The sequence below is a fragment of the Oryx dammah genome, unplaced genomic scaffold (genome assembly GCF_014754425.2).
Source record: "Oryx dammah isolate SB20612 unplaced genomic scaffold, SCBI_Odam_1.1 HiC_scaffold_21, whole genome shotgun sequence".
Classification (NCBI taxonomy): domain Eukaryota; kingdom Metazoa; phylum Chordata; class Mammalia; order Artiodactyla; family Bovidae; genus Oryx; species Oryx dammah.
In genome coordinates this window covers 33,592,562-33,605,141 of record NW_024070205.1, presented here as the reverse complement: position 1 = coordinate 33,605,141, position 12,580 = coordinate 33,592,562, and the positions used below count along the sequence as shown (strand labels likewise).

Sequence of the window (12,580 nt, the reverse complement as noted above, 5' to 3'; positions counted from 1 at the left end):
GGTCTTAGTTCCCTGACCAGCAGATGGAACCCATGCCTCTGCAGTGGAAGCACGGAGTCCTGATCCCTGGACTGCCAAGGAAGTCCCATGACTTGCTTTACTGTAACCGTGGGGAAAAAACCAAGGGTTGTTTTAGGGGACCATGTCCAGGGTGGGGCCTTGGGATGACTGACCCGCCTCTGGTCTTTGCAGGAGCGCTGTGTGGCTGCACTGGCCCGGGTGGAGCGCACGGACTTCCTGTCGCCCATGTGCATTGGCGAGGTGGCGCACGTCAGCGCGGAGATCACCTACACCTCCAAGCACTCGGTCGAGGTGCAGGTGCATGTGATGTCCGAGAACATCCTCACAGGTAACGTCCGCTTGCAGCGATGGTGGCCTTGGGGCAGGCGCAGCAGCCATGGCTCCTGGCTCATCCTGACACTGTCTGTGTTGAGCTCCCTGCATTCCCACCTCCACCTGTGGGCAGCGATGGCTGCGTCCTCGCTCTGCAGATGGGAAACGGGGGCACGGGCCTAGTTAGGCAATGAGCCGGGTGTGCGGCCGCCCTCCCTCTGCCTTCCTGGGGTAGGGGCTGGCAGCCAACTGGGCTGGGCAGAGGGATGGCAGCGGGCTGGGAGGGCACCAGCTGCCTTCCAGCCCTGCTGATGTGCACCCAGTGCCCCGCCCCCGCCCCCTGGCCCCTCACTGTTCCTTGGAGCACGCTGGTCTGGCCCTTGCTCTGCTCCCCGGGGGCCCCTGCAAGCCAGGCTGTGGGCTGGTGCTCACTGGGTGAACCTTTGACTCGGGTTTGATCTGAATATTCTCTTCCGCAGAGTGGTAACCATGGAAACCCTTTTTCCTACCCCCACTGGGCGCTGCAGGGTAGTGTGGCTCCCGTTCAGTCGCTGCTTTTTATAACCGAGATGCTCATGAGGCAGGCAGCCCCCTTGGTGCCCTCGCTGCCCCGCTCTTCATCCCAGCCCACCCGGTGTCCCGCCCAGAGAGGCCCTGCTGGCTCTGGGGGAGGGAGCTGCCTGGGTCCTTGCCCCTCCTCTAACACCCCGTCCTCAGCCATGGCTGCCTCCAGAGTGCTATGCTCAGAGATCTTCATGGGGCTCCAGGCTTCTCCCCCACACAGGCCAGGCATTCAGTTACCCATCTGGAACATTCCGATGACCGCAGCAGGCCCAGCCACCGCATAGTGAATGGTGCAGCTGAGGCAGAACCTGGGGCGGGGGAGCGGTCAGCTGGCTTGTGCCCCATGTCCTGATCTGTGGCCTGAGCTCTGTGTTTGGAGCAGCTCCAGCGTCAAAGAGACCTTGGATGCTGGTCTCAGGCTGTGGCACAGAAAGGGGTCCTCTGGTCCTGACTTCCCACATGGGCTAGCAGCCCACCATCCCAGAGAAGGCCCCTCCCATCCCCCCCACCTCCCTCCCCCATGCCCATCCCCACCACAGTGACCCAGTCCTGCTCTCCTGGCCTGAGATGGGAGTGGAGCCTCCCCACTCAGGACCCAAGGGAGGAAATGGCTGGCTGCACTCCCTGCTTCTCTTGAAATTCACACTTAGTCGATAGTGCTTTCAGCAGTGCTGGTTTTTTCATCTCAATTTTCTGGTGTCTCAAAACAGAGTAGGGGCCTGCTTTACAGATTCCTGTCATCCAGGCCCCCTTTCTGCACATTAGAGGCTTCGGCCAGGGAGGAAGCCTGTGAACAGAATGGCATCACACTGAGTGGGGACGAGAGGCAGGGGACAGGGGGCCTCTTGGGCTTTCAGACTGGAGCTCACCTCTCCCGAGTGGCAGGGATCCTGGGATCTTGGCTCCTCCCACCAGAGCTGGTTTTCAAGGGGACACACTTGGTTGTCACAATCAGGGTGATGCTGTCAACTGCCTGGTCACCAGCCTGGGTGTCTGCAGAGGAAGGCTCAGGAGGCTGGCGCTGGACTGCTGATGTCTGAGGGGAGTGGGTATGTCCCCTGCCCCTGCAGCTTCTGTTGGCTCATGGTGGACAGGGACTCAGTCCCTGCTGAAGGAAGGAAGGAAGAAAGGAGGGAAGGAGGGAGTGGATGAGTCTCTCCTGTGCTGAGAGGAAGCCAGCAGGGGGCACTGTCTAGAAGGAAGTGCTCCAGCCCGCTTTCTTCTTTCTTTGCAGGACCCTCACTCTGTGGGCAGGAGTGGGCAGTGCTCACCCAGTGCTAGCAACACGAAACCCCCTGCTTTGTGGTTAGGATGCTCTCCACGTGCCTCCCCACCCCGCCACACACACACACACAGACACACAGACACCACACACACACACACACACAGACAAGACACACACACACAGACACACAGACACAGACAGACACACACAGACACACATAGACACAGACACACAGACACACACACAGACACAGACACACACACACACAGAGACACAGACACACACAGACACAGACACACACACAGACACAGACACACACACAGACACACACACATACACACAGACACACACACACAGACACACACACAGATACAGACACACAGACACAGACACACACACACACAGACACACACACACACACAGTCCCCAGCTGCCCTGGCCCTGAAGGGTGGGCACACAGAGTCTAAGCTGCCCCAAGGATAGAAGTGGCTTTGCAGAGCACAGCCTCCCGGAACAGCGGGCATGTGAGGGGGACAGAGGCCCAGTAGAGGAGGGGCCGGCCAGCACTGCCCAGCTTTGTGACCCGGGGGAGGGCCGAGGCCAAGGGAGAAACCCGAAGCTGGATCACGGGGTGGATGTGGACGCTTGGAGCCCTGGGGCTGCGTCTTCTCCCCTTGGCTTGGTCGCCTTGCCCACGAGCCCCTGCTGCAGGTCTGGGCGCCCTCCTCCCACCTTGATCTCACATCCGGGTCCCCCTCTGGGTCTTGGCACCACGTGTGTCTCTGTCATCCTCTCTCCGTCTTTCCATGTTTGGGTCTGTGTGAGTCTCTCTTACCCTGGGACCCCGTGTCTCAAGGTCTTTCTGCCTTGATGCGTCTCTGCTTGCGTGTCCGCTGGGATGTGAGGGCAGGCCGTGTGGCTGCCTGGTCCAGAACAGGGCTGCCCGGAGGGGCTTTGAACATGGCCAGGTAGGGAGACCAAGCTGGGCAAACAGACAGGTGACGAGGCTGAGCCAGGAGGCTGCTCGCGTGCCGTCTCTGTATTTCACAGCCCCTGGAGGCCCATTCTGTGCATCCCCTTCACTCGGGGCCGCGCCGCCTTCAGGAGGCAGCTGGGCGAGCATGCGCCCAGGCAGACAACCAGCAAACCTTTGCTCATTCATCTCCGGCAACTGTCAAAATATTAAGTTCACTGGGATGTGATTGCTGCGAAGTGCTCCAGAAAATGTCTGGGAGCCTCATAATTTCAGAATAGATATTTTCAGTGCTGCCGTTGTCTTTTGGTGGTTTTATTGAATGATAGAGAAAGCACAGTTCGAGTGTTTTGCCTCATTTGCTCCATGGTGTTCGTTTGGGTTTGGAGGAGGGCCACTCGACGTTTCCGTGGAAACGGGCCATCAGGCTGGCTCTAGCTGAGTTGGACAGGAAATCTTTACTCCCCAGAGCAGATTGTCAGAATCACTCTCCATCACAGAGCAGTGAAGATATTTTTCCATGTTGTTTGCCTGTGGTCCTGGTGGTGCTGTGGAAATGTCCTGGTGGGCCTCGCCCTCTTTCTTACCGACCTGCCAGGGCTCGGCCTGGACCTTTGGTCTAGTTTAAGGGAGTAAACGGAGGCCCCATGATCGCCTTCGGGGAGCAGGTCGGAGGAACTGGTAGGAGGCATTCAGGGCCAGGCCCCCAGGCTGCTTCCTCTACTCTACTTACTCTCTGTCCTGAAGTTCTGTTCTCTGCTACATGCAATCTTCCACGTCAAAGAGGCAACTTTTAACAGGCATCCTCGCAAACATTAATACTTTCCTGAAATTATGGGATCTGGGAGGCATCGAGCTTCTGTATGAACGTAGGCAAGCCCCTTGACTTCTCTGGGCTTCAGTCTCCTCCTGCACAAGTGAGGGGTGTGGACCCAGGGATCTCTGGGCTCTTTTGGCCCGTGATATTCAGCCCAGACAGCCCTCCTGCCCTGGGAGCCCCACTCTGCCCTGAGGCCAGGCTCACTGCCCAGAGAGGGTTCTGTTTCTTGCCGTTCACTCCAGAGCTGAAGCCAGCAGCCCACAGCGCTCTCTCAGCCCCCACTTGGGAGCATCTGGAGTGAGGCTGAGTCCCCCAAACTGTGCCTGGTGTGGGCCCCCTACTGGGAAGGGGAGCCTGGTGGGGGGCAGGTTGTACTCTGGCTGTGCCCCATGACCCCACCTCCATGACCCTCAGCCTCACATCCATGAGCTGCCTCCTGCCCACCCAGAGCTCTTCTCAGTGGCCTTTAATCCAGCGGATGGGTCCTTCAGAGGACGTTCCTGTTCTGTGTTGTGATGTCCAGTTCCTCAGCGGGGCCTTCTACGGTGAGATCCGTCAGCCGGGATCTCTCGGTGGAGATGGGGCCCAGCCTGTCTTTGTCCTGATTTTCCCTGGGAGGAGGCCAAGGCCAATCTGCCCACCCACCCCCTGCCCTAGCCCTTCCCTTCCCCTCCCTCTGGAGGCTCCTTGGAGGCTTGCCTGGAGTTGGCGCCCTCCAGATGTGGGCCTTCTGAGTTAGAAAGTCCTAGAAAGCCGGCAGGCCTCCCAGCTTAGACCAGAAGATCTGAAATCTTCCCAGCAGCCTCAGTGTGGGGCAGCATGCTGGGGCAGGGGCTCCCCAGCTGGGGCCCGCGCTTCCCCCTAGTCTGTGCCCACACTTGTCCTCGAGGCTGAAGGAGGCCTGGGGGTGGGGGCCAGAGGTGGTGTTGGCCCTGCCTGCCACCCTGCCGGCTCCCAGGCCATTCCTCACATGTCTTTCTTCTTTGAAGGTACCAAAAAGCTGACCAATAAGGCCACCCTGTGGTACGTGCCCCTGTCGCTGAAGAATGTGGACAAGGTCCTGGAGGTGCCTCCGGTTGTGGTAAGGAGACCCTGCCCACTTTTCCCAGGCAGAGGGCAGGGGGGACCAAGTCTTAGGAGATTTAGAGGCATAGGGGGAGAGACGTCCCTTCATACAGAGAAGGCCAGAGCAGCTGGCCTGGGCCCTGCGGATACCAGACCCCCCTTGGAGGGCCTTGGTCAGAGGCAAGATGGGCAACAGAACTGCGCAGGTTGCCTAGGGGAGACCACAGTCCTGGGGAGACAGGCTGAGACATCTGTTTCAGCCCTGCTATCTCTCCCGCCATGTCCACTTCCTTCCTTGGTTTCTCTCGTTGGGTTTTTCTCTGGACAGACACGTCTATGCATGAAGAGACTTCGTCGTGTTCATGCCCAGGTGCCCCACTGCAGACAGGCTCGGGGGGCAGGCGTTCCGAGGGGGAAATGAGGCTGATAGCTGATAGAGGGGTTTAACTCCTCCCCTCACAGCGCCCCACCCCTCCTCCTGTGGTACCCTCACCCCTGGATGTTCCAAGGACATCTGCGACCCGCTCTCCCTGGAGGCTGGGTGCTCTGCTCTCACCCCTACAAGGACGGGCTATTCTCAGAGAGGCCTGAGCCTGACTTAGCTGTGTCTGCCCCTGCAGGGAGCTTTTTTCTGTGGCTGAGATGTCCATAGAAGAAACAGTAAAGTGGGGACCCAGGCAGTTAGGGACTATATCACACTCGAGGAGGAGCACTCCCTAGTCTCCTCCTCCTTGCCCCCCTGCCACAGGCCCTTTCCACTCTCTGTCGTGTCCCCTCACCGCCCATAGGCCTAGGGCAATGGGGGCTTGCTCCCTGTCACCTTGCCAGGTGGGGGTCTCCCAGCCCATAGCTCGTGTCTGACCAGCACGCTGCCTACCCGGTCAAGGCCCTGGGGAGTCGGGGGAGGGCCACTCAGCTTCTGGGCTCCAGCTGCCCTTGAGTCCAGACTTTTGAACAGCATTCCCAGTGACAGGCGTTCTCTCCACATGGACCGGGAAGGGTGCTCAGACCTTGGTCTGCATCTGGTTGGTGGCCCTGGGTTTGGTACTGTGAGGGCAGGGTGGTGGTGTCCGTAGTTCCGGGCTGCCTGTCCCTCCACATGTGAGGAGAGGGCAGGTGCCCGGGGCCAGATTCCCACACGTCCCATCTGTTTGAGTTTCCCGGGAGCCCCTGTGACACAGCCTGGGGGCTCAAGCCGCAGTTCATTCTCCCAGTTCTGAGGCCAGAAGTGCAGAATCACAGTGCCGGCTGAGTTGCGCTCCTGCCGGAGGCTCTGGGCCGGAGGTGATCCTTCCTGTGTCGTCTGGTTCAGGCATTCCAGACATTCCTTGACCTGTGGTCGCATCCCTCCAGCCTCTGCCTATGCGGTCACCTGGCTGCCTTTCCGTATGTGTGTATGCGCACACAAGTGCACGTGTCTTAACTAATTATTCCTGCACAGACCCTAGTTCCCAGATAGGTCACATGCTAAGTCCCACGGGGACAGGAATTCTGACAGGCTGCTGTTGAAGCCAGAACACTGGCCTAGCCCACCTCTCTCTCTCCCTCTCTCCCTCCCTCCCTGTCTGCACCACCTACCCACACCCCCAACCCTCCACCCACCACATTCTTCCTGGAGCTGCTTTCTCTGCTGCTGACCATTTTGTTATTTTCAAGCAGCACTGACTAAGGGGTTTTAAGACCCAAGAAGCAGATGTGAGTCTGAGGCTCAGTGACTGTCTCTTTAGAAAGTACAAGTGTGCTTATCCTCGCTTTCCTCTTTCCCACTAAGCACTTGATGTTAAATTAGCCACATCTTATGTAAACACTCAAACGCCATTATTTAACTTTTAGATTTAATTTTCAGATGCTACACAGTTTTAGAAGTCTCCAGCAGGGCTTATCTCTGGCTTCAGTAGCCACGTGATACGTCTTCAGGGGTTGCTGCTGAAGGAAGATTCCTGGGTCAGGCACATCAGCTTTTGCTTCCTTCTGGCTCCTGGAGGCAGGGATTGGGGTGGGCCTGGGTGCTGAGAGCTGGTGGGTTTTTAGCCAGCAGGGGAGGGGCCAGCAACATTGGGCTCTGCTGGCTCCTATCCCCCTCCCCACGGGGACAGGGCAGCTCTGCATGTCACCCTCCTCGTCCCCCGCTTTCCCTCCCACATCCTGGCGTGGGCCCCCAGTCGCTTTCCCATTCCCTTTGTTTAGCCGGGTTTGATGAGACATAAATATCAACTCTGCCCATGTTGCAGGGGGTGTTGGAAGCATTCCACTGGGTACAGAGAGAGCTCCAGATGGGAGAAGCTGTGTGGCTTACAGCTGCAGCCGTTGCTAATATTTATTTGCGTTTTCTTCCCCCCCAACATGTGCTAGGCCCACGAACAAGCCTTCTCTTGACTCAACATATAGATCTGCTGTTTTCCAGGGCACAGCCCATTGAGTCCTGGAAAGCCCGGCTCTGACTCCCAGGAGCACAGACACTCAGGTGCTGGGAGCTTGACCATCAGGCTTCCTAGGTCCTGCTAGCCTCCTCTGGCGGACCCCGCACTGATAGTGGTTATTTATTGAGTACATACATCACTCTGCCTCTGTGTGTGTATCTTACGTGTCTCACACATGCAGGTATGTTATGTTGATCCCACATACATCCCACACATACATATACATAGATATCTCACAGAGCATACATCGCACACGTGCACACACACTGCTATCACACGTACATGTGTGTGTGTGGATCGACCACATGAGTGCCTCTTCCTGGGGAAGCCCAGCTGTCTCCTGCGGTGTCACTCAGAGAGGACTTCGTCACTATGCTCCACCTCGTCCCCCAGGGACCAGGGACTTCAGTGACCCTGTGATGAATCAAGAGACCTCTGGTGGCCTGGGGACAGCTGTGGCCCCCGAGAGGCTGGGGGAGCACTGGAGAGTGGACTCTGGTTTTTATTGGTGTGTCAATGTGAGCTTGAGTCAAAAGGCTCACTCAGACTGTTGCCTGGCATGTTTGGGCAGTCTTCTGCTTCGAGTCAGCTGAGTCTGATGAGCCCCTGGGGATGAGTGGGTGTCAGCATGCTCTCATGATGTGTCCCCAGATGTTAAGTCAGCAGGAGGCCTTGGTTTGTGAAGAGGCTACGTTTTCTTGGTCCTTGTGGCTGGTGTCAGAGCCAGGGCCCCTGTCAGCCCCCACGTGAGTGCAGAGGTCTCATGACCCTGCTGGACACGAGGATTTATTAGCCCGGGGAGGTTGGCTCTTTTTTAAAAAATCTCTTTAAAGGCATTTCTTGAGGACACGTTAAGTCGTCCTTCTGCTTTCCTAGAAAGGCACAGCACAGTCTCTGCTCTTGGAGGCCTTGCCCTGTGTGGTGGGCCGTGAGGGATCGTCTGTCTGTGGAGGGAGAGGCTGGGGCTCCATGGTGCCCTCAAGACCCACTGTGCTTTGTTTCTTTTGGACATACCACCCCACTCCCTTCAAAGCCTCCTTCAGAGGCGGACTCTCAAGCCCAAGATGATGGTAATGAAGCCATTGAATGTGTTCAGACTTGGGTGGTTTTGCAGCTGAGCCACTTGCAAGAAAAGCAAGATATTTAAAACCAGCTTTTGAAAGAAGGTCTGAAATTGCAGGGTCAGAGAAGAGCACGCAGGGCCCCAAGGCCAGCTGTTTCTCCATGGGCTGAGTGGGAGATGCAAGTGGAATGGATGGAAGGGCAGAGGTCAGAGCCCGTCAGAAGAGTGGCCAGGCAGGGGTCAGCAGGGAGGCCCTGAGGACCCCAGACCTCCCCGATGGATCCCAGGACAGAGGGTGTTGCCTGCACTGGGCCCTAGGGCAATGGGCACCAGAAGACGCAACATTCTCCATTATGCCACATTTTATTTTCATGTTTATATTTACCTTCTTGGATCAGAATACCCATGATCCATCAGGAGAGCTTTGGTGGGTGCTCCTTATATACCAGCAGCCTGCTTGAGTGGCTGGGAGTCAACGGAGTGAAGCTGCCCAGTGTCTGGGGCACACGGGGACCTGCCCTCTTCTCTCCTGGTCTTGGGGGCAGCCTTTCTGGGGCTCCCCGACTCTCTAGTTCTGTGTCTAGGAAGGACTGGGGCAGCTATATATAACATGGAAAGTGGCTGAGATTATCAGTGTGATGTTTTAATAGTGAAAAACTAAGTGTCCAGATATTATGGATCCATCACATAAATTATGGCAGGGTGATACTTGAGAGGAGGGAAGGCTGTGACTTTGGAGCTTCACGTACAGCACGGCAGAACCTTTTATACACATGGGTAGAAAAGCAGTTCCAGGGAGGACATCACTCAAACATCTGACCCAGACTGTCTCGTCCAGGGAGGTCTCCGTGGTATTTCCCCCTCCTCTGTGTCTTCATTATTTGTATCGTGCATGTATTGTCAGAGAAAGAAGGGATAGTTCCAGTTGCAGGAAGGAGGGGCACGTGGGAGGCGACCTGGGGGCCAGGCTTGACCCTCCTTTGTTCTCCCACCCTGCCCCTCCCCGCAGTACTCCCGGCAGGAGCAGGAGGAGGAGGGCCGCAAGCGCTATGAGGCCCAGAAGCTGGAGCGCATGGAGACCAAGTGGCGCAACGGGGACATCGTCCAGCCCGCCCTGAACCCAGGTAGGAGCCGGGCTGCAGCCTGGGGCCGAGGCGGCGAGGCCTGCTCATGAGCGTTGTCTTGCTGGGGCCAATGCGTCCCCAGGTGCTGTCTTGTGGGGAACCATCCCTTTGACCCTGCATCTCGCAAGTCCTGTCCAAGTGGCGCAGCTGACTATGGGGCTGGGGGACAAGCCTGAAGGCCTCAGTGTATCTGCTGCCATGGAGTGCTGATCGGGAGGCCCCCCTAGGGGAGGGGCCCCGCTGCCTGGGCAGAGGGATGCACACCTGGCCACGAAGAGTTTGTCCCTCTAGCTTACCTGGAGTGCGTTTTTTATGGGATTTCTAGCTTATAAAAAAGACAGAATGGCTGACTTCCTTGGTCTCGCAGTGAATAGGAATCCACCTGCCAATGCAGGGGACACAGGTTCGATCCCTGATCCGAGAAGATCCCACATACCGCAGAGCAACTAAAACCCTGTGAGCCATAACTATTGAGCCTGTTCTCTAAAGCCCAGGAGTCACAACTACTGAAACCCCCTGAGCACCCTAGAGTCTGCACCGCAACTACTGAGCCCATGCACCTACAGCCTGTGCTCCACAACAAGAGAAGCCACTGTAATGAGAAGCGTGCACACCGCAGCTGGAGAAAAGCAGACGCAGAAAGCAAGGAAGACCCAACACAGCCAAAAACCCCCACAGAATGGCAGCAGCATTTCCCACATTGTTCTTCCCGGGCCCACTGCCCAGACGTGGGTTCAGTAGACGGACTCTGAGCGCCCAGACAGCTTGGGGCGCAGAGAACTCTGCCAGGCCCGGCTCCTCACGGCTGCTTCCTCCTGGTGCCTGGAGGGCTGCGGCCATAACAAAACCTCTCGACAGTCCCAATAGGTAAGGGAGTCCCTGATGGAATAGATTCAGGGCTGGGCCTTGGGGCCTTAGCCTGGTGTTGCACGTCACCCTCCTCTGTGCACACCTGACCACATCTTCCTCCATGGAGTGTGGGCTGTGTGTCCTCTCCTCTCCGTGTTGGCCGGGCTCCCAGGGTGAGTGTCCATGTTCCATGCTGGATCCCAGAGCAGCACCTCACGGGCCCTGCGTGCAGGTGGTGTGGCTCCTGATCCGGCCCTTGCCTGCTGTCTAAGGACCGGCCCCAGGTCACCCCTTTCTCACTCGATGCCGCTGCTCCATGAGCCCTGGGCTCTGCCCCTCTCCCGCTAATGAGTGTGGTGGGCTCCAGGGCCAGGGCTGGAAAGATTGAGGCTCTCGTGATGACTCCAGTGTGTCCAGGCCCTGGGCATGTGCCACAGGCGGTCAGCGAGCTCAGTCCCAGGCTCTGCTTTCAGGAGGGTGGATGAGCAGGCAGGTCAGGAAAGGCACAGAGGGACATGGGGGGGTTGCGATGTCTAAAGAAAGACAAAGACTTGGTGTTGGGGGAGTTCCTGGGAGAGAGGCTGGAGCAGGTTGAATGGCAACTCCCTCCCCTCAGGACACAGATCGCACCAAGTCCCTGGGCCCTGTGATTGCACCCTGATTCGTGGGGGGGGGGGACTCTGCAGATGGAATCAAGTTAAGGATCTTGAGATGCCCCAAATCCAGTGACCAGTGTCCTTGTCAGAGACAGAAGGGGAGCAGCAGTGTCAGCTCGAAAGCAGCAAAGAGAGGGGCTGGGAAGAGGTGCTGGCTGGCCTCTGAGGACTGAATCCACTCGTCCTGGGGCGATTGCTGGCCAGTGCTGGGACAGAAGCTGGGGCTGAAGGCAGTCTCGGGCTTTGAGGGCCATGGGGTTAATCCTGGCTTACTCCTTTAACTGACTGTCTGGGAAACTAAAATTACTCAGGGTTTTCAATCAGTTTAAACTCCTTCACTCATGAGATTATTTTCTGTTTGCCTTCCTCTGATTGTAAATCTGATACATAGTGTTTTTTAGGATCTCTTACTCTCCAGTGATATTACTGTAAGATGGCATTCTGAATCTCAAGCTTTTGTGATAGATTTTTATAAGCTCTTTAGTTTTGCCTCTTCTGGCGCTAATAAAAATGCATCTTTCTCGGCAATAGGGACTGACTTTTAACCACTTCTTAAAGAAGTCACATACCCGTTCTCTGCAGGGTTTTCGAGCACTGCCTTGTGCACTTGGCACTGGGGTTTCCTAACACTTGTGCCCCTCCCTGCGGGAGGCCCCCCGCCCCGCCTTGAGGAGGCAGGCTTGACCTTGGACTTGCCACCCCACCACCCGCAAGTCCCCCTGGATCTGCAGCTCTCCGTTACTTTGACAGTCAGAATCAGATTTCATCTCTGTGGCTGTTGCCTAGCAACCCCTGCGAGGGTCCAAGTTCATCTTTCAGGTGTCTTTTCAGAGAGTCTGGGAGTTTTTTAGAAGCCCAGTTTTTCTTACTGTGTTTCCTCCATCTGACAAGACAAAATACAGTTACCTTGAACTCTTCAGTTCATGACCATTAGTTGTCCAGCCTTAACTGCGTAGGGACTGTCTGGTCCTATAACCCACCATCCATTCTGGGGGCTCTCGGGATTATGACGAAATTATCTCTGCCTCTTCCCTGGCCTTTGGGTTTGAAGCAGTATTCACCTTGAAGTCTGATCTCCACTGTCCCCAGTGTGCCCATTGCTAGGACAGCTGGGGTCTTTTTTTATTTATTTTTTTTTTTTGGTTGTGCTGGGTCTTTGTTGCTGTGCATGGGCTTTCTGTAGTCGAGGTGAGCAGGGGCTACTCTTCCTCGCGGTGCCCGGGCTCCTCACTGCATGGCTTCTCTTGTGGAGCATGGACTCCAGGGTGCCTAGGCTCAGTAGTTGCCACACGCAGGCTCAGTAGTTGTGGCTCTTGGGCTTAGTTGTTCTGTGGCATTTGGAATCTTCCCAGACCAGGGATCGAACCCATGTCCCCTGCATTGGCAGGCGGATTCTTAATCACTGAACCACCAGGGAAGTTCAACAGTTGGGGTGTTGATGAGTCAGACCATCCCCTCATTCTTGGGCTGGGCCTGGACCCTGCCTCC

The 12,580-nt window shown here is 56.7% G+C and overlaps 1 protein-coding gene and 1 long non-coding RNA gene across 5 annotated transcripts in view; one reads left to right on the top strand and one right to left on the bottom strand.

Moving 5' to 3' along the window:
• Positions 1 to 12,580, top strand: part of ACOT7 (acyl-CoA thioesterase 7) — a 100,969-nt gene that overhangs the window by 51,143 nt on the left and 37,246 nt on the right. For all 4 annotated transcript variants that reach the window (XM_040263287.1, XM_040263286.1, XM_040263288.1 and 1 more), the window contains exons 3-5: positions 193 to 349; positions 4,905 to 4,996; positions 9,473 to 9,587. In XM_040263287.1, coding sequence (XP_040119221.1) covers positions 193 to 349; positions 4,905 to 4,996; positions 9,473 to 9,587 — 364 coding nt within the window. The remainder of the gene's footprint in view (positions 1 to 192; positions 350 to 4,904; positions 4,997 to 9,472; positions 9,588 to 12,580) is intronic.
• LOC120880144 lies at positions 1,446 to 3,174 on the bottom strand. The gene is made up of 3 exons (XR_005724964.1): positions 2,855 to 3,174; positions 1,767 to 2,002; positions 1,446 to 1,684 (listed from the first exon to the last, which is right to left on the bottom strand). It is a non-coding gene; the product is annotated as an uncharacterized LOC120880144 (long non-coding RNA).